Source organism: Python bivittatus, unplaced genomic scaffold, assembly GCF_059951505.1.
Source record: "Python bivittatus isolate LINGU-HERP-01145 unplaced genomic scaffold, Pbiv_v1 ctg000330_np1212, whole genome shotgun sequence".
Lineage (NCBI taxonomy): Eukaryota > Metazoa > Chordata > Lepidosauria > Squamata > Pythonidae > Python > Python bivittatus.
The window spans coordinates 4264658-4287008 of record NW_028277058.1 but is presented as its reverse complement, the minus strand read 5'-3'; the positions used below and the strand labels follow the sequence as shown (position 1 = coordinate 4287008).

Sequence of the window (22351 nt, the reverse complement as noted above, 5' to 3'; positions counted from 1 at the left end):
CCAGGAAATCAACTCCACAGGGAGACTAAAAAAACACTTTGAGTTAGGGTACAGTAACAGCTTCTTGCAAGTCTGTGCTGTACTTGCCCTCCTTCTTATGTGGGTGAGAGAGGTGTTTGCCTGAGCAGTTTCCGATTGTTAATCGTACTTCCCAGATTTAAAAATTCAGCCCTCTTTGCTTAGGTAAATGGTCTTGCATGTTTCTGTTAAGGTTATCTCCCTTACTCTCTACACCCCCACAACCCTGCGGTGTAGGCTAGTTGAAGAAAGTGACTGGCAGCCATCCAGTACTAGCAGGGACTTACATCTGGCTCTTGTCTAGAGTTAAAACACAGGAATTTTATGCTCGTAAAACCCCGAAGTCCTGCAGTAAGACTCCACCACGCCCAGAAGCAAAGGGACTGGCTCCTGGGAAGAGGAGCGCAAGAGTCCTTCCTCGCGTATTACTCAGCAGTCCGAGTCTCTTCCCGTAAACCGATTACCCCCGAAACATCATCTTTTAACTGAGAGGATTCATAGGTGTGGCAGTCATCTCCGTCATCGCTGACCTCTAACCGCCGTTTGCTTTTCACCCGGCGAGTTTTAATGGCCAGCCGGCGAAAAGCGGCCTGCCCCGGCCCAGCCCGCGCGAACTCGCGCTTCCCAATCTTGACCGGCAGCTTAAGTCCGCCAACAGAAGCTTGGGGGAGGGGGAAATTAACACTTCTCCACAACGATTGGCTGATGGAGGGGTGACGAATCTCGTCGGGGGGAGGAAGGACCCGTTGGCTCCGCCCACAAAACGCGCGGCGTCTCGGCTTGCCGTTCGCGTCGGCGTCGTCCGCGGGGCTGGGAGGTGCCTGGCGCCCTCACGTCCTGCTCCTCCTCCCCCCCTGCGCGCTCCCTCCCTCCCTCCCCTCCCCCGCCGGCGCGAGCGCTGTGGTGAAGCCGCCGCATTGTTTGTGCCGAGGGGGGGAGGAGGAGGGGAAGATTCTCGGCCACGGGCGCCTCCGCACCCAACCCGCAGCCGGACTGCGGCCCTTGGCGACGCGCTCCGCCTCCCGCCCCGAATGCGTCGCTGCAGCCGGATCCAGCAACCGCCACCCCCTCCGCCGCCACAACCGGGAGCCCGCGGGCGGCCGCAACGGCGCGGGCTCCTCCTTCGCCGCCGCCTCCGCCGCTTCCTCCTTGGTCTCCGTTCCGCCGGGCGCTAGCAGCCGGAGCGAGCGTCTCCGCCGCCATTAGTCCAGACCCAACCCGGTGTCTCGAGTAAAAGGAGGGCCTGTCAGCCGCGTCCTTGCGGCTCCCTCAGGTGAGCGCTGAAGATCTCGTGTGGGGGAAAGGCTGGCCGGCCCTGGCACAGCCTCTGAGGCAGCTCCACTGGGGCGAGAGCGCGGAGGCAGGATGGCATTGGGCGGGCGCCATGTTTGCGGCCCGAGTATTGTCCCGGCAGGGGTGGGGAAAACAGCGAAGGAAGGAAAGGGCGCGCGGGGGGGCCGCTCGCGGTGGAGGAGGCTGGAGAAAGAGTTGCTGGGCCTGGCGTGGAAGGAACCATTCGGGGAGTGCGGGGGAAGGTGGGGGAGGGGAGCGCAGTGGGTCTCGGCAGGAACCATTGGCGCGGAGGCGGGGTGTGGGAGGGGAAAAGAGGCGTGCTCCAGAGCCATTCAGCGAGTGTGTTTATGTCACGATGGGCGCGGACAGGGCGGGGAGAAACCAATGTTTGGGGGTGGGGATGGCTCTCGTGCGGAACGAACCATTCAAAGATAGGAAGGCATTGTAGCTTAATGTTCTTCTCCTGTGCGGGGAATCCAGTGGCTGGGAGGCGGCGGAGAGTGGGGTAGTTGCTCTCATTTCAGGCTTTCATATAAGTTGTCTTCCTGGATATGTTCTGGGAAGGGTTAGGTTTGGTGACGTCAGGGGGAAGGATTAATTTCTGTGAAAACCACTTTCGCTTTTTGGGTGAGACGCAGTTTGCCCTTCCATTGACTTGGTTGCTTTGCTGCAGTGGGTTCTAACGACTAAATGGGTATATATTTGAGGGTAACCATGCAGAGGATTAGGCTGCTGGAGTTCTTAAAATTAGCATTTATAGATTAGGTTCTATTCTGCCCAGAGTCGTTGAGAGTTGGAAGGCATACAAGTTTAATAGATTATTATTATTCCTCTGAATATATCCTTTTAAGTGAGCTGAAAAAGAGAATGTTCTTGATATGCTTTTCATTGTATAGGTGATATAAGTTCAGCAAATAGTAAAGTTTGCTTGTGAGTGTTTTCTAGAATCTTTAATAACTTCAACTGCAAGAAGTTTTGCCTATTATTGCTGAAGCTTGATTATTTGGGTTGAACAAGTCTATTCTATTATCATATCATCCGTTCATGGTCTGAAATAATTATGATAGCTGTTGTGTCTGTGATTTAAGCATTCTCTGAAGATGATGTAGATAGTTTATGTTGTATTAACTTATACTTCAGGTTGTTTTTAATGCGTACTTAGAGCTGGGATATCTGGCTTACTGGCTGTAAAATGATAATAATAGCCTACCTTATAAGGTTGTTAAGAAAGTGAACAGAAATTTATGGATGTACTGTGCTGTACATTTATCTGAGAGTGAAACGTCCAATCTACTACTTTACAAGCATAGTGTTATGTTCTAAATTCTGTTGGTAATAGATACTTGCAAAATTGTTATAAATATTTTCTTATTTCAAGGAAACATTTCAGTTTTTCGTATAGAAACTAAACTTGGCTATCAGATGCTATTTTAAAAAACACTCGGAACTTTTAAGTCTAATCCTAACAAATTGGGAGTTTTGTAAAGATTTATATTTTGTTGCAAGTTTTGTAGATACATTGTTTATATGAAAATATGTTATATAGTCAGTGGAATAAACTTTAAGCCTAACAGTATTGTTAATTCTATGAAACTCTGCACATCCTTACATTTCTTGCCACTGCTTTAATATTCATGTTTAAATACAGAAATGTTTTCGTAATGATCCTTACCACTATCTTTTCCAAAGTTAAGTTTTCTTAAAATATATGCTGTTTAAAAAGACATTTTTAAATTGCAGTCTAGCAATTCTGGTATAAAGATTTGTACAGTAATTACTATTATGCATTACCTGAATAAAATTCTTCCCAGAGCAGAAGTTTATTCAGTGTTACTTACATTTTCTAGTCTTTGCATCTTATTATTCCACTACCCTGTTGTTTTTTTTAATATAAAAACCCCACAATGAATTAAGGAAAAGTTGGGGGTTGCTACCCAGTAGTCATTTTATTGAATGACTAAGAAGGAAGCAGCTGTTGCCTGTTGCATTTGTTTCTGTCACATATTTTGCATGACAGGAATGCTTTCTAAAAGAAATCAATTTCAAAAACAAGTTATGTGATTATTTCTAATTATGCTCTAGAATTGTATTTTTTTAAAATAAAGCTTTATAATGAGTTCAAAAAGTGGAAACAAACTGAGCTCCTAATCAGGGAAATTATAAGCCCAGATTAATCAGTAATTCAGAAAAACTGGTACTATGACTTAAGACACAGTTTGCACATGGGTCCTGATACATATTCTTATAGGAAGAAGTATAAGGCTTAGAGAGATTTAGAAGGGACCTACAAGATAAGTGTCCAAACCCCTGTACACTGCAGGATTCACTACACCATCCTCGATAGATGACTATCCAGCCTCCATCCAGCCTCTATCTGAAAACCTCCAGTGAAAGGATTGACTAAATAACAGCTCTTAGACTTATATTAACAAAGTGTTTGAATAAAGGTTTAAACTGTATGTTGGTGATTCATTTGGAACAGAGACTTTATTGCTCAAGAAGATTAAATATATTTTGCTCCTAACAGTTTATATTTTTGCATGGTTCTTTCCTGAATGGGTACAGAATCTTCATAGGTAGGAATAAGTTATTACTGAGCTTTGTTCCCTATTCTTCACTAACTTATTTAACTCTATTTACTTATGTTATTTGGCTTATTGTTGGTAAGGGAAATCTGCACTAATGTCCTGGTGTCTTCAGTGTTCTTGAGTACTCTGTATCCATATGCTAAAGGTTGAGGGGGAATTACTGGGAATAGCAGAACTCTATCATATATGTCTTAATGAGTACAGGTAGTCCTTGCTTAACAACCATTTGTTTAATGACAGTCAGAAGTTACAATGGCCTCGGGAAAAGTGGTTTACAACTTGTACTTGCACTTACAACCATCGCAAACTGTTGCACCACCCCTTTGGTCACGTGATTGCAAGTCAGGAGCTTGGGAACCCGGCTCACATTTACAACTAGTTGCAACGTACTGTGGTCATGTGATTGTGATTTGGGACTTTTCTGGTTTCCGACAAGAAAAGTCTATTGAGGAAGCTGGATTCACTTAACGATCATGTGATTTGTTTAACAAACACAGTGATTTGCTTTGCAACCTTTGTAAAAATGGTTGTAATATTGGGTCTGGTCATGTGGTGACTTGCTTAACGATGGCTCCACTTAATGACCAATTTTCCAATCCCTGTTGTTAAGTGAGGACTACCTGTAATCTTTATCTGGGTACTTGACTATAATAATCCAAAAATGGATTATTTTTCTCCATGTTTTAAGTGTGTACTTTTAGACTAACCTACTTCAGCTATTGGAGTTAACTTTTCCAAATAAATACAGAATATATTTGTGGTACACAGGGATCATCAGTTCTGCCCTGCACCTTTGCTAAAATGGAATCAATTGCTTTACTTAAACTTTCCAGAAGAAATGATAGAAGATGAGCTCTGATTGACTCACTGGATTTAGAGTTTTCTTTTTCTTTTCTGGAAAATATCCCCATTAATTCCTGCTAGTAACAATGAAGCAATGTGTGATCTTGGCCCATTTTTGTTATCATTTTTAGTTCCCACTCTTCATGAAAGGTCTCCAGATCTTTTATGACAAACCCTCTGTGTGTGTGTGTGTGTGTACAAAATGGATGTCAGCAAAGATGATTTCCTCCTGTTTTACTTTTGGGATTGAAAGTCTTCCATGGACAATTTGATCTTGGTTTGCTTGAAGAGCTCCTAACTCGCATATAAGCAGGTGAGACTGAACATTAAATGCTGACTTCAGTAGCGCAACAACATAATATGATCTGAGAACATACAAAGAAAAAGTAAGGGATCTGCATCATTATTGGAAGTTAAATTTTGGTCAATTATCATTCCAGATTTTTCTTTCTCTATTGTTTCTGAGGAAGATATAGTTGTATTTTGTTCCAGTTATAAAAGCTAGAATGACTGAATTACCAGTGGAATCTGACAAATTTATAAAGGATTTCATGCCTTGGATATTTATATAATTCTGGATTTGCAAAATTATTTACTGGAGATAATATTTTTAAATAAAACAATAAATGTTTGGTTTATAATGTTTGTAAAAAGAAGCAAGATTTTTTAAAGAAAGTATAGTGATTGACAAGTTTAGTTGTTTTAGATAAATTTACAGCTTAATTATCTCAGCAGTTCAGTATAGGAATAATAGTCTGTTGAATCTCCTCAACCTTACACCATTTATTCACTTATTGAAATCTGCATTAAACATTTGATTTTTTTCAGCAGGATTCCTTTACTATTATATCAACCATCCAAATATCAATTGTCTACCAATAATTTAATCAAGTAATACAATATGGGGGAATGAGGCCATACTTATTTCTTTGGGGTATGTTGGTTACAAGGATTTTATACTTCAACAGCTGTCCCCAAGTTCTCATACTACAGTACTGGGGCTTATGTACATTGCTCCTCAATTAAGAGTGTACAGAAAATGGCGAAAACATGTTTTAAGCCCAGAACATTCAAAATTGAATGTATTGTATTCTGTATCTGAAATATTTGTAGTGTTCTGCTGTAAAAAAATAATAGGAGCTAGATACAAGTGCCTTGTCCCCCCCCCTTTTTTTTTAGTCCTAGCATCAAAGAAGTGAATTAATAGTTCATTCTGAATTCATGTTATTCAGACCATCCAGTTATTGGTCAACTGGATGAAATTTTAAAAATAAATTTCTCCATAGTGAACAATGAAAATAACAGTTAATGCTTGTTTCTTGCTCTCTGGCAAGCCCGCACAATCATAGGACTGAGTCAAATAAAGAAGTAAGTACAGCAATGGCTTCTTTTCAGTGTAACCCACAAACAACATACTAACAAAAATACACATCTGTAGACATCAGCAAACAAAGCAACATAAATGTTGCATTTACCATCTAAAAGTTTAATAGTATATCCTATCTAATATTTGTACGTTACACAATACACATTTTTGCATTTGGGAATTTGACAGAAAAGGAAAGCATAGTCCCCACAGAACGTGGGAACAACAAGGTTACATTGCAACTATGAATTCCTAATAACTTAGTAAATAATGTAAGCTGATATTTAATATATCTATCAAGCATTCACAAATCTTTTTTCTGATATCCAAAATGCTATCCATGTTTGAATATTTGTTTGCTTGCTTATTTAAATAATTTATATGGTTGCCCAACTCACAAGTAGCAACTCTGGACAGCTAACAAAGTAAGCAGTAACAAAAGAATGCAAAGACATGCCATTATACTACACCACCAAGATCAAGCCACAGGTACTTAATTGACTCCCGTTCATTCTCACATTCCTCTTCTCTTCAGCTAGCATCAGACAGCTGCAGCAAAGATGGAACTGTATCTCCAGGTCTCCTTAACTTTAAAGAATTTAAATGAAAATGAGCTAATCATGTGAGGTTGGATTTCTTGAAACAAGTGGAACAGAATCATATACATACAGACCTTTTGTCCTGAACTTGGGACAAGAAAGGAGTACAGGTAGTCCTCAACTTACAACCATTTGTTTAGCAATCATTCAAAGTTACGACAGCGCTGAAAAAAGTGACTTACGACTGGTCCTCACACTTAAGACCATTGCAGCGTCCCCATGGTCATGTGATCAAAATTTAGGCACTTGGCAACTGGCATGTATTTATGATGGTTGCGGGATCCTGGGGTCACACGATCGCCATTTGTGACCTTCCCAGACAGCTTCCAACAAGCAAAGTTAATGGGGGAAGCCAGATTCACTTAATGAGTGCATGTTTCATTTAATGACCGCAGCAAAAAAGGTAGTAAAATTGGGCGTGACTCAGTTAACCACATCACTTAGCAATAGACGTTCCAGTCCCAGTTGTCATAAGTCAAGGACTACCTATTTTGTTCTGAACTTGGAAGAAAACATCCCATGTTCTGAGGTTTTGTTCCAAGTTCAAGTCATGTTAAGGAGCCATTTCTAACAAGGAATGTTGCGTCAGACTTGCCTTTGTATTCCAGATGTGTCCTAGGCAGAGATTCTAAATATGAAAGTTGTCCTGAGAAAAATAATGGTAAGTGCATAGTACAGACAATACTGTTTGAAGATGTCAGGCAGTATATTAAAAAGGCTGACATTTTTACCCTATTGAATGTGAGAGCTAGAAAAATCTATTAACATATATTCTGTGGCATAACCTGAGTATGGGAAGGAGGATAATTATTGGAATTGAAGAAATAATGCAAGTACTGTATGTTTATATGTGTGTTAAAAGTTTTTTTTCCCCCTACAAGAATTGTGAGAACTACCTTTGTTCTGAAGTCATTTAAGAGCAAAGCAAAAATTTCATACCATTTCATGAGTTTATATATATAAATAACAGATAGAATGTTTGGATTTAATTCTAGATAAATGTATGTAGAAATGTAACTTCAACCAATTCATATGGAAGACAAAAATAATTTTGTGAATGCTTGTAAATGACAATTTAAAAGTAAGGATATTAGAATAATTTAAACTGTATTTTTAAGATAATTGTAGTATGAGAGCTTGTATAGCTGAATAGATTGAAACTTTATGCCATTTTTTCATGTAAAGCAGCCTTTCTGTTAATTCATGCTACCTTTTGCCTCAAGGTTCTTATAATACAGAAATATGTTTCTGTCTCTCATGTAGGTTATAGATAGATATTGATATTGATTACTTGGAGATAATTGTAAAACAGGTGTGGAATTCTTCATGTTAACCTGTGTGTTTTGTTTTCTAGTGCATAAATATCTTTCAAAAATGCAGGCACTAGTCTTATCCTTCAAGGGAAAAAAATAAGCTTTCCTGTTTTCAGAGTATAGCTCAATCTTACTGTTTTAACAATCACCTTTTTGAATTGTAGGTAATCATTACCAAATGAGGAGGAAAGGAAGATGTCATCGAGTATCTTCAGCACGGCACTCTTCTTCTCCATGCAGTATTAAACGGTCCCCTACTAGAGAAACCTTAACATATGCCCAAGCTCAAAGGATGGTAGAAATAGAAATTGAAGGTCGCTTACACAGGATCAGTATCTTTGAACCCTTGGAGATTATACTGGAAGATGATCTTACAGCCCAAGAATTAAGTGAATGCAACAGCAATAAGGAAAATAGTGAGAGACCACTGGTCTCTCTGAGAGCAAAGAGGCACAGAAACAATAAAGTTAAAAAGAAAAATGAAACTCTTCCAAACACACATGGCATTCCATCTACTGCAAGTACTCTTCCAGAACCAAAAGTGCATGTTGTTGAATATAGTCCACCTTCTGCACCTCGTAGACCTCCAACCTATTATAAATTTATTGAAAAGTCTTCAGAAGAACTAGATAATGAAGTGGAATATGACATGGATGAAGAAGATTATGCATGGCTAGAAATAATCAACGAGAAACGAAAGAGTGATGGAGTCTCAGTTGTATCACAAAATATGTTTGAATTTCTTATGGACCGTTTTGAAAAAGAGTCTTATTGTGAGACTCAGAAACAGGGTGAACATCAGTCTTTAATTGATGAAGATGCAGTTTGTTGTATTTGCATGGATGGAGAATGTCAGAACAGCAATGTGATTCTTTTTTGTGATATGTGTAATTTAGCAGTGCATCAGGAGTGTTATGGGGTGCCATATATACCTGAGGGCCAGTGGCTTTGCAGACAATGTCTGCAATCCCGTTCAAGGCCTGTAGACTGTGTACTGTGTCCAAACAAAGGAGGTGCCTTTAAAAAGACTGATGATGATCGGTGGGGACATGTAGTGTGTGCTCTTTGGATTCCAGAGGTTGGATTTGCCAATACAGTTTTTATTGAGCCAATAGATGGAGTCAAAAACATTCCCCCTGCCCGATGGAAGTTAACATGCTACCTCTGTAAACAGAAAGGTGTTGGTGCCTGTATTCAGTGCCACAAAGCAAACTGTTACACAGCATTCCATGTTACATGCGCTCAAAAGGCTGGTTTGTATATGAAAATGGAACCCGTGAAAGAACTAACTGGTGGTGGCACAACATTCTCAGTGAAAAAGACTGCATATTGTGATATACATACACCACCTGGGTCTGTTCGGAGGCCTCTGAATATTTATGGAGAAGCTGAAATGAAAAATGGCCTCTATAGAAAAGAGGGTTCTGCCAAAACTAGGTCTACATCAAGAGTCAGAAAAAAAGCTAAAAAGTCAAAGAAAACACTAGCTGAAACGTGTGCAGTTATGCCTGCAGTATCTGCTCCATGTATCCCTCCTCAGAGGTAAGAACATAATTTTAAAAAATTCTTAACAGTTGTTAGCGTTACCAACTTATTAAGGAGGAGTAAAAATTAACACCTAATAGGCTTTTTCAGAACAGGCTACAGTGGTTTTATGCTGTTGTTTATTTCCTTTGTAGAATAGCTTTCCCAGATTCACTAAAGGATCCAGATCATTAACAGTTAAAGGGAAATGTATAATCATTCTCTTAGATCTTACTTTAGCAATACATTTTAGTCATAAATGGTTTTCATTCATCATTTTCCTTGTATGCAATTGGAACATGTAAGGCTGGTGACTATTTGAGAATGACTGCTGGATATGTATTAAGGTTATGGAATGTTTCTGTTTCAAAGGCAGAAAGTTGCTCTGGAGCATGTGGATTAGCATATGTAGCACCTGTCTGTAACTCATTAAACCAGCATTATCCAAAGACTTTTCTTTGGATAATGCTGCAGCTGCAAAGGACAACTACATGATCCTAGGAAAAGGTCCAGCTCTAAGGAGTTGCTATGTGAGTGCATAATCATGCTCCAAAGCCTTTTGGCCTTCAAATCTGAAGTTGTGCAAACCAGAGGTGGGAACATACTCCTGCCCTGTTGTTGTTTTCCTTCATCTGGTGTTTGGAGGCTTGTTATTTCCAACCTGGACGTAACACTGACTTTTCAAGACTTACAAGCCTTGATAGATTTGTTCTTCATGCATTTATCCTGTCTTCTTTTAAAACCATCCAAGTGAGTAACCTTGATCATACTTAATGGTAATGAATTTCACAGGTTAATTATACATTGCGAGAAGTATTTTCTTCCATTTTGCTGAATTTCCTTCCAGTCAGCTTAATTGGATGACCCTAGTCCTAATGGTTTGATTTTTCCTTGTTCATATTCTATATTCCATGCAAGAATTTTTACATACTTTGATTAGGGCCCTGTTCAGTTGCCTCTTTCAACTATTTGGAATTATTTTATTTTGTTTAATAAAGTCATGAAGCATTGCGTGTTTCCTTGTGCATGATTGATTTTAGTAATACACTGCTTTAGAAACAGATTTTTTGGATGAGAGTTTTTTTCGGTCTTAAAGTGATTGCAGAGAGGATCTAATTTTCTAATTTATTACCCAAGATGCAGACCCAGCTTCGTGGAGTGAGAAGAAGGGAGTTGTATTCTATTTTATGTTTGCTAAGAAGAAACAAAATTTTATCCTTTACATATTTTGCACTACAGGTTCCGCAATCCCACATCACTGATTGGCATTGCAGGTTGGAACAAAAGGTTTAGTTTGGCTATTTGGAAAACAAAATACTATACATACTATTCAAAAGAGACAAAAGACCAGAAGATTGCCTCACCAGCAATCATCACCTAGATAAGCAAAGGTTACCACCAGGCACACAATCAAGCAGCAAACACATGCCAATCAAAGAACTACCAGAGGAGCAAAACAAAACCCCTACTCTTACCAGCACTGTCAAGTCAGGCAACAGCACATAAATAGAGAGCAAGCCCCATCCCATTTTAGCCCTGAAGATGTTACCTAGCCGGGTAATGAAACGTTTGCAAGATAATACCAAGCTCAGAGAACCCCAAGGACTCCACAGTTGAACCCTGAGCTACACATATTCATCTATATTGGTGCCTCCATAATGTTTCTAAAACTAAAGTGAACTTAAAGTACAAGCTTATAAGTTATAAAACAGATAACTTTAATTAATGTATGCTGTTCCTTGTCTATATCTCATATTTAAACAAAGCAAAGAAGTTTTTTCTGTGGTTTATTTAGCTTGATATTTGAACCAGATACCTGTGGCAGGCCACAGGTTGAGGCCAGGAACAAAGTGTATAGCTAGTCTTTTTTTTTTTAAAAAAAAAAAACCTTATAGAGCTATGTATTGTTGAAGGCTTTCACGGCTGGAATACAATGGCTGATGTGCGTCTTCCAGGCTATGTGGCTGTGTTTTGGAAGTTTTGGTTCCTAATGTTTTGCCAGCATCTTTGACTGGCATCTTCAGAGGACAGGAGCACAGACAGGAGCGGTTCTCTCTGTGCCCAGCCATGTGTTAGACTCCTTGGTCCGTGGGCACAGAGAGAACCGCTCCTGTCTGTGCTCCTGTCCTCTGAAGATGCCAGTCACAGATGCTGGCGAAACGTTAGGAACCAAAACTTCCAGAACACGGCCACACAGCCCGGAAGACCCACATCAGCCACCTTATAGAGCTACTGTATGATATTCCTTACTTGATTTCTAACAATTTTCAAATTACATTTAACATAACTGGAACTTCAGGACATTTTTCTGTGTGTGTAAGTATTCTGAATAATTTAAGAATTTAAGAACATTAGCTTGTAAAGCTCTTACAGAGCTATTAAATGATAATTCCCTGCCAGCATTAAATAATATGAATATGTCAGGCAGTCCTGTCTTCAAGCGTATTAAAATAAAACAGTATTGTGGTATTTTCAAGTTACTAATTTGTAGAATCCTTTCAGTTGGAATCCACTTCATCTGGTACATGGCCTGTTACTTTAAATATTATTTAGAGTTTTGTCCTGTTGAAAATTTCCGTTCTGAACGTACTAGTCTAATAAGGAACTCTTTTAAAGAAAAAGTAATAATTGTGATATTTCTCAAAAATGAGGATTCCATAATAGTTTGTGGTCTACTTTTTAAAAAACCTTGTCTTTTCTAGAGATACCTTTTCCATAAATTGAATGTAACATGAATAATGCTCAGGGATTAATAGGTATTTGTAGGCAGTATTAAATTATTAAACACAGCAAAACTAAGAATGCGTACAGTGTTTCACAATGCATTATAATAGGAGGCAGCATTATGTATGCTGACCGGGCTCCTGAATAGAAAGTGACTTCAGCACAAACATTTGAACATTTTTCAGTATCCTTAGAGAATGATTAATCAAGTTAAGATTTTTGACTGAAATCTGCATACAGTATATTAATTTGTGCTCTCTCTTATTAGTAGAAGCGAATATGTATAGCTCAGAGTTGAACTGTGGAGTCCTTGGGGTTCTCTGAGCTTGGTTGTTTACTTGCAAATGTTTCACTACCCAACTAGGTAACATCTTCAGTGCTAGAATGGAATGGGGTTTGCTCTGTGTTTATATACTGTGGCATGCCCTGCCAGTGTCGGTGTGGGTGTCGGTTTTGTTTTGTTCTGTTTTGTTTTTTCCCTATGGTAGTTAGTTCCTTGATTAGGGTATTGTTCCTTGATTAATTTTTTTTTAATTTTCCCCCCTCTGGTAGTTCCTTGATTAAGGTATTGTTTAAAATACCCTAATCAAAGAACTACGAGGGAAAAAAATAAAACAAAACCCCCACCCCCATTGGCACTGGCAGGGCATGCCACAGTATATAAACACGGAGCAAACCCCATTCCATTCTAGCACTGAAGATGTTACCTAGTTGGGTAATGAAACGTTTGCAAGAAGACAACCAAGCTCAGAGAATCCCAAGGACTCTACAGCTCTCAATTATGTTTTGAACTTCTAATTCCATTCAGCACAATCATTAACAATTTATTCTGCAAGTAATATTTTAGACTCCTGGTCTTGATTTAAACATACTTCTGGAGGAACAAATATACTTTATTCAGATTGTCAATTTTCCTCTGGATTGCGTACATTAAATTTCATTCTGGAAATTGCCCACCCTTCACAAGTAGCATGAGATATTGGGAAATGCCTGATGTGCCTGCTGAACAGGGTATAAAGATTTTTAGGTCTGTAATCTTGTTACTGTAAGATTATTTGTATGGATGGTCCTCAACTTATGACCATTCGTTTAGTGCCCATTTGAAATTGCGATGGTGCTGAAAAAAGTAACTTACAACTGGTCCTTGCACTTACGACCATCACAGTGTCGCCACAGTCACGTGATCAAAATCAAGGTGCTTGGAAACCGACATGTATTTATGATGGTTGCAGCATCCTAGGGTCATGTGATTGCCATTTGCAACCTTCCCAGCTGGCTTCGAAGAAGCAAAATCAATGGGAAATGGCATGATTCACTTAATGACCATAGTGATTTGCTTAACAACTGGCACAAAAAATGTGAAATTTGGTGCGATCATGTGATTCCTCGCTTCATGACAACACTGCTTAATGATCAATTTTCTGATCCTTATTGTCAAGGACTGCCTGTACCTCATTTTTGCAAATAGAATACTTTATCATGTAGATCAGTTCATAATGAGAAATAACTGCAGGGACAGGTGCATCTGCTAGTGCTTAGATTAAGCAAACCAAGATGGAATAGTAATAGAACTAAAGGATTTTGATATATCAAACATGTAGATAGCCAGTTGCCTAGCTGATTTATCAGTTGAAAATTAGATCAAGAAGAAGCTGTGAAACTTTTGTGAATTAAAGTGACTAACAGATGTGTGCGGACTTGTGGTCTATTAAATCTGCCCAGAATAAATAAATTGAATTGACTTACAGTGGGGCAAAAAAGTATTTAGTCAGCCACCAATTGTGCAAGTTCTCCCACTTAAAAAGATGAGAGAGGCCTGTAATTTTCATCATAGGTATACCTCAACTATGAGAGACAAAATGAGAAAAAAAAATCCAGAAAATCACATTGTCTGATTTTTAAAGAATTTATTTGCAAATCATGGTGGAAAATAAATATTTGGTCACCTACAAACAAGCAAGATGTCTGGCTCTCACAGACCTGTAACTACTTCTTTAAGAGGCTCCTCTGTCCTCCACTCGTTAACTGTAGTAATGGCACCTGTTTGACCTTGTTATCAGTATAAAAGACACCTGTCCACAACTTCAAACAGTCACACTCCAAACTTCACTATGGCCAAGACCAAAGAGCTGTTGAAGGACACCAGAAACAAAATTGTAGACCTGCACCAGGCTGGGAAGACTGAATCTGCAATAGGCAAGCAGCTTGGTGTGAAGAAATCAACTGTGGGAGCAATAATTAGAAAATGGAAGACATACGAGACCACTGATAATCTCCCTCGATCTGGGGCTCCACGCAAGATCTCACCCCGTGGGGTCAAAATGATCACAAGAACGGTAAGCAAAAATCCCAGAACCACATGGGGGGACCTAGTGAATGACCTACAGAGAGCTGGGACCAAAGTAACAAAGGCTACCATCAGTAATGCACTACGCTGCCAGGGACTCAAATCCTGCAGTGCCAGACGTGTCCCCCTGCTTAAGCCAGTACATGTCCGTGCCTGTCTGAAGTTTGCTAGAGAGCATTTGGATGATCCAGAAGAGGATTGGGAGAATGTCGTCATGGTCAGATGAAACCAAAGTAGAACGTTTTGGTCTAAACTCGTTGTGTTTGGAGGAGAGAGAATGCTGAGTTGCATCCAAAGAACACCATACCTACTGTGAAGCATGGGGGTGGAAACATCATGCTTTGGGGCTGTTTTTCTGCAAAGGGACCAGGACGACTGATCTGTGTAAAGGAAAGAATGAATGGGGCCATGTATCGTGAGATTTTGAGTGAACACCTCCTTCCATCAGCAAGGGCATTAAAGATGAAACGTGGCTGGGTCTTTCAGCATGACAATGATCCCAAACACACCGCCCGGGCAACGAAGGAGTGGCTTCGTAAGAAGCATTTCAAGGTCCTGGAGTGGCCTAGCCAGTCTCCAGATCTCAACCCCATGGAAAACCTTTGGAGGGAGTTGAAAGTCCGTGTTGCCCAGCGACAGCCCCAAAACATCACTGCTCTAGAGGAGATCTGCATGGAGGAATGGGCCAAAATACCAGCAACAGTGTGTGAAAACCTTGTGAAGACTTACAGAAAACGTTTGACCTCTGTCATTGCCAACAAAGGATATATAACAAAGTATTGAGATGAACTTTTGATATTGACCAAATACTTATTTTCCACCATGATTTGCAAATAAATTCTTTAAAAATCAGACAATGTGATTTTCTGGATTTTTCCCATTTTGTCTCTCATAGTTGAGGTATACCTATGATGAAAATTACAGGCCTCTCTCATCTTTTTAAGTGGGAGAACTTGCACAATTGGTGGCTGACTAAATACTTTTTTGCCCCACTGTAAGCATTTTGAATTTTTATGCAGATTTGCATTATATAATGGTAATGGAGAAAATGTTAAATAATTCAATTAACAATTTCTAATGAATCCATATTTATTTATTTACGGTTTTGGGATATATGAAGTGTTAAGAGTTTGTTTTGTAACCTTACTCTGGGCATCCAAGTAAATACTTCTGAGTAAAAAAAGTGGAATTAAATAGTGTGATATATCAGGTTTTGTAATTTGTATGTAACTAGTTATAGTATTCTGAATCTGAATAATTGTAACTAGTTCCTCATACTAAAGATGTAACTGTATGCTTGATTAGCATTCTTCTTTAATGTACAATAAATCTTTTAAATTTGAAGGGATTTCTACAAGCAATTTGTGGCACAAGTGTCCAACATTCAAAAGAGGATTGAAAAAAAAAAGAATCCTTGCCCAAAACTGTTCTTTGGATACTAGGCCGTGTAAAGAAGTTCATATAATTGAATATTTTAAAACAATAATAAAATCTAGTCAGATTTGTAGTTAAAAGTATATTTAGTGTTTTATTTGAAAATATCGCTATTTCCTGTTTCAGATTAAATAAAATTATGAATCAGGTGGCAATTCAGCGAAAGAAGCAATTTGTGGAAAGAGTCCACAGTTACTGGCTACTTAAAAGGTTGTCCAGAAATGGTGTTCCTTTATTGAGGAGGCTGCAGTCCAGTTTGCAGTCACAAAGAAATACACAACAGGTACCTTTATTTCCTTACTCCACATATGATTAAATTATTTGGTATTATTTGAGCTGATAATGTACGGTACAGGTATCTAGGATCAGTATAATTACAAATATGAATTATGTGAGTGCTTATATTTTGCACAAGGAATAAAATATGTGAATTAAAAAGTGTAAATAGAAAATTGAGATACTGTGTTTTACACAAAGAAGAAAAGGCATTCCTGTAAGCATTACCAATAATTTTAGGCTAAATGTACTAACAGTTGTATTTGCAATATTTCCTAGAGTTAGTTAAGAGTACAATAACTAGCTAAGTAGTGTTACGACTAAACTACCATATGAATGATTTTTTTTTTATTTCTTAAGAGGGAAGATGATGAAGAAACACAAGCCTTAAAGGAGAAATTGAAGTACTGGCAAAGACTCCGTCATGATCTTGAAAGAGCACGGTTGTTGATAGAACTTATACGAAAGCGAGAAAAATTAAAAAGAGAACAGGTATGTAACTGTTGAAGATTTTGTCTTTTCTCATAGCTTAAGTTTGACATGGACTTGGTAGTCAACTAAAATGTATAGCTGATAGGGCTCTTTTTTCCCATAATGGGAGAGGAAAATATACGTGTGTGTGTGTATGTATGTATGTATACAGTCCTGTGCAAAAGTTTTAGGCAAGTGTGAAAAAATGCTGTAAAGTAAGAATGCTTTCAAAAATATATATTGTAATTGTTTATGTTTATCAATTTACAAAATGCAAAGTGAGCAAACAGAAGAAAAATCTAAATCAAATCAATATTTGGTGTGACCACCTTTTGCCTTCAAACAGCATCAATTCTTCTAGATACACTTGCACACAGTTTTTGAAGGAACTGGGCAGGTAGGTTGTTCCAGGAATCTTGGAGAACTAACCACAGATCTCCTGTGGATCCAGGCTGCCTCAAATCCTTCTGTCTCTTCATGTAATCCCAGACAGACTCGAGGATGTTGAGATCAGGGCTCTGTGGGGGCCAGACTGTCACTTCCAGGACTCCTTGTTCTTCTTTACACTGAAGATAGTTCTTAATGACATTGGCTGTATGTTTGGGATCATTGTCCTGCTGCAGAATAAATTTGGGGCCAATCACACGCCTCCCTGATGGTATGGCATGATGGATAAGGATCTGCCTGTATTGGTCAGCACTGAGGACACCATTGATCCTGACCAAATCTCCAACTCCATTTGCAGAAATGCAGCCCCAAACTTGCAAGGAACCTCCACCGTGCTTTGTTGTTGCTTGCAGATACTCATTATTGTACTGCTCTCAGCCCTTCGGTGAACAAACTGCCTCCTGCTACAGCCAAAACTTTCAGATTTTGACTCATCAGTCCAGAGTGCCTGCTGCCATTTTTCTGCACCCCAGTTCCTGTATTTTCATGCATAGTTGAGTTGCTTAGCCTTGTTTCCACGTCGGAGGTATGGCGGCTTGGCTGCAATTCTTCTGGCCAGACTTCTCCGAACAGTAGATGGGTGTACCTGGGTCCCACTGGTTTCCGCCAGTTCTGTGCTGATGGCACTGCTGGACATCTTCTGATGTTGAAGGGAAGTAAGCATGATGTGTCTTCCATCTGCTGTATTAAGTTTCCTTTGCCGACCACTACGTCTACGGTCCTCAACGTTTCCCGTTTCTTTGTGCTTCTTCAAAAGAGCTTGAACAGCACATCTTGAAACCCGAGTCTGCTTTGAAATTTTTGCCTGGGAGAGACCTTGCTGATGTAGTATAACTACCTTGTGTCTTGTTGCTGTGCTCAGTCTTGCCATGGTATATGACCTGTGACATGAAACTGTCTTCCACAACCTCACCTTAGTAGCAGAGTTTGGCTGTTCCTCACCCAGTTTTAAGCCTCCTACATAGCTGTTTCTGTTTCAGTTAATGACTGTCTTTCAACCTACATATGAAATTGATGATCATAAGCACCTGCTTGTTATAATTGGTTAATCATACACCTGATTCTAATCCTACAAGATCCCTGACTTTGTGCAAGTGTACAAAGTGTGCAAGTGTAAGAATTGATGCTGTTTTGTAGGCCAGGGGTCGGGAACCTTTTTGTCTGAGAGAGCCATGAACGCCACATATTTTAAAATGTAATTCTGTGAGAGCCATATAATATGTTTAAAACTAAATACAAGTAAATGTGTAGCTGGTGGGATGGACCCTTACAGGCCGTCAAGGAGGTTAGGCTCAAGCTGGGGGCTCGATTTTTGGCCACTGGTGGAAAGTGGCACCGTGCCTGAAATATGTCTCGTACCTCGTTGGGGCCACAAACGGGGCCAGCCCAAGATGAGGACTCACCCAACAGAGCAGGGGCAGCGGAAGCAGGATGCAAAGCGGTGCACCCGGATCGCATTCGCGTGGGCCGCCGACGGGAGCTAGGCCGAAGCCGGGGCCTCGATTTGTGGCTGCCTGTGGAGGACGATGCGGCTCCAGGCCCGTTTGGCTGCGGATGCTGCGGGGCAAGGTAGGGTGAGTCCCAAGGATGCTGGATGCGATGCGGAGGAGGGCGTGGCCTATGCTCGGCGGATAGAAGACGTGTTCTAAGCCTTACCCTGTTATTTTTTTTATTAAAGATTTGGCAGCGAGCCAGATGCAGCTATCAAAAGAGCCACATCTGGCTCGCGAGCCATAGGTTCCCTACCCCTGTTGTAGGCAAAGGGTAGTCACACCAAATATTGATTTGATTTAGATTTTTCTTCTGTTCACTCGCTTTTCATTTTGTAATTTGATAAACATAAACAATTACAATATATATTTTTGAAAGCATTCTTACTTTACAGCATTTTTTCACACCTGCCTAAAACTTTTGCATAGTACTCTGTGTGTGTGTGTAAAATAAAATAAAATAAAATATTTACAGTAATAGTAAGCACTCTAGTGAGCTTGAATGGCTTACCCTCTAGGGTGGTGGAGGGAGGGTACAGTAGGATTGGAGCATTTATGTCCTTGTTTGATAACTGTTGAAATAGCTGCTGATCTGTTCTTGCATTGCCCTTTTTAACCCTTCCAGCTGTCCAAGATAATAGCCCTTCTCTCTTTAAGTACTTAGGCTAGCCTGTAGCAGAAGTAGTATTTTTTTTCTATTAACAGATCAGTCAATTGATATTTTCATGAAAGTAGGCTAATTTTGCTCATTTTTGATTACCATAAGGAACCAAGTCACTTTTTCATTTTTTCCCCTTTGTACTATATTTAATTACCATACTTGAAGTTCAAGTAGTAGTAATAATCATAATAGGGAGCATTTCTGAAGGAATAAGCCCATCTCCAGAGAAAGGCTGAACCCTGTGTCCTATTGCATTTCTGAAGCAGTTAGCATGTTTGTAAAACATAGTTCAGCATTAGTTACCAACATAAGTTTGGGGCTGTAGAGAAACATAAGCCTTTGCCCTGACTTCAGGAATTTGGAAAATGTCTGCATAATTCATCTAGACTTCCCAATCTTTCTGTCCCATGTCTTCCAATACAGCAAATCTGCTGCTGTGCTGCTGTGATATTCACTCTACCCAAATCCAAGTTCAGGTACTTTTACGGAGTTGCTGAGATAGGCTGGCAGGCTCAGTTCACATGTATTTTGGTGATAAATATTTTGCTTTAAAACTCCCCGTACAGATTTTCCATTTTACTTCGAAGTAACTAGTTGGAAAGTAATAGATGAATTGTTCATTTCACTTTGGATAGACTTAGACAAGTATGCAATGTCCCCAAAATTAGCTTGAAGTAGATTTCCCAAAGAGGTATTAGCATCTGATATTACTAATATAATTTCAAACAATACCCTCCCAGTAAACCATAAAGGAAATCTTTGGATTTGTCTGTCTGGTGTTCTGGAAGGAAAACTGTCCCAATCCTGAAATACTGGTACTCTCCTAACTGATCACAGAATTCATAGTAGCATGTGATCATTGCAGTGGTCAGTGTGATTATTAATTGTCATTAACAGCCTGTCTTCTATTAAATCAGTTCAGGCAACTCAGAATATTGTCACTGTTCAAACACCCTTCCCCCCCCCCCCATTTTGACCCATTCTGAGTGTAACTTTCAAATTTCTTAGCTCCTTGAAATCTTTATGTATGCTGATACACACACATACTTAAGTCCGTGGACTTGTCTTTCATTATCTGTTTATTACTGCGTATTTGTTGCTTTGTCTGGAATTTCCACACATTGATTGGCTGTAAGATTGATATGGATCTTTGGTTCCTGATTATTTTTATCTAGCAGTATTACTTCTCTTATCTGATTCTGTTTCTAGTTCCCACTCCTTTTCTTGATTATATGTATTGTCTTATAAAAAAGAGAATTTTTTTTTCCTAGATATGTTTTATCCCATGATAAATTAACTTCTGAGTATAAAGTTTGGTTCTATAAATACAGTACAGGTAGCCCTCAGTTTACGACAGCAATTGGGACTAGGATTGCTGCTGCTAAGCGCTTAGCAATGACAATCCCAGCAATCCCGGTTGCCGTTGTAATGCAAAAACGCAGGGTTGTTAAGTGGGAAGCAGCAGCAGTCCAGGTAAGGAGCATGGGAGTGCCATGAGGGGTAGGGGAGGCTGATGCAGGCCCTGGGAAGCCTGGTTCAGGCCCGGTGCAGGCCAAGCGCAAGTTGGGGGAGGCTTGGTGTTGCAATGCTGTGCAAGTGCAGGAAGGCTATTAGTAAGGTAGTCACCGGTCAGATTGGCAGGGGGTAAAGCTTGAACCGCTTCAACCAGCATGTCAAAGAATCACTCTGGGACCTCACGCCTGGGCCCATAACTTGTTGCGCTGCGTGCAGGAATACTCCCAGGAAAGTTTGCCCAGGAACAAATACGCATCAGCATGAGAGATTTACAAAATGCAATGTCCATATCTTGTTCCCCAAAGAAATCCAGCCAGAAAATATATACTATCTGGTGTTTATTGATAAAAAATGCAAAACTCCATAAAATACAAGTTTCATACAAAATATAGGAAACAACACGTTTTCTCATGTATTTTAGCATCCAAGACTTATCTACTACACAAGCTTAACAAAGTCTCTAGCCAAAAACTCTCAGAGAAGAGGTACACTACTTGGTTATTAGTTACAACTACATAACCCATAAAAACTGACTACATGGTAGCTAAAACTCTACTGAGAGGCTGGACATATAATCCTCCCATTATATTGCCAATATGTACCCCCCCACTGAGTAACTAGCATACACACGCCAATAGGTGGTAGTATATAGCAGTATACGTGCAAACTAAGAAACTAAACTAAGTCACACAATTTACTTAGCCATAACAATACTGTTTTGCAGATAACAAGATGAATCCTTCCCATGAGAAAATCCTAACAATAGGGTGGAGGGTGCTGCATGAGTACAGGAAAGCTGTGAGGTAGAGGGCATGGCCTCCTTGTGGGAAGCTGGTGGGGAAGGTTGCAAATGGCGATCCTGTGACCATAGCTCCCTGCAATGTTGTAATCATGAGCTGGGCACCTGAGTGCCCAGATCATGATCATGTGGACGCAGGGGTGCTGAGATAGCCTGAACTTTGAGGATTGGTCATACATCTATTTTTCAGCACCAACGTGACTTTTAGCGGTCACTGAACAAGTGGACTTTAGCCCTGGACTACTTGTACCATGTTTTTAGTTTCTAGTGTTTTAGCACTCCTCTTTGTTAATTATATTTATATGTCATCTGACTCCCATTGCCTGGTTTAAAAAAAAAAAAATCTCCACGTAATTTTTTTTACTTTGAAATAGGTGTTCAAGTAGCAGTCCTAGAGCTTGCGAAAACTGCTCTCTAAGATGTTTTAAAAACTCTGAACATTGATTAAATGTAAACTGAAAAATAGCCAAATTATTTTCATTCTTTCTAATAATCAGCATCCTTTTGGTCTCATAATAACACCAAAATTCTTTATTTCAGGAATGCATTTATTAGCTCTTTCTATTTGTGTTGGTGTCTGAACCAATGTTCAATGTTTTTAGTCTAATTCAAATTCTGAATCTAAATCTAAGATTCTGAGAGG

At 39.7% G+C, this 22351-nt stretch overlaps 1 protein-coding gene across 3 annotated transcripts in view; it reads left to right on the top strand.

Annotated features, from left to right (window-relative positions):
- Positions 1-853: 853 nt before the first annotated feature.
- Positions 854-22351, top strand: part of BRD1 (bromodomain containing 1) — a 57583-nt gene continuing 36085 nt past the window's right edge. The window contains exons 1-4 of one of the 3 annotated variants that reach the window (XM_088141648.1): positions 854-1291; positions 8185-9562; positions 16176-16332; positions 16686-16817. In XM_088141648.1, coding sequence (XP_087997774.1) covers positions 8199-9562; positions 16176-16332; positions 16686-16817 — 1653 coding nt within the window. In that variant the 5' untranslated portion in view covers positions 854-1291; positions 8185-8198. The remainder of the gene's footprint in view (positions 1292-8184; positions 9563-16175; positions 16333-16685; positions 16818-22351) is intronic. The other 2 variants (XM_088141646.1, XM_088141647.1) reach the window with 2 other exon arrangements.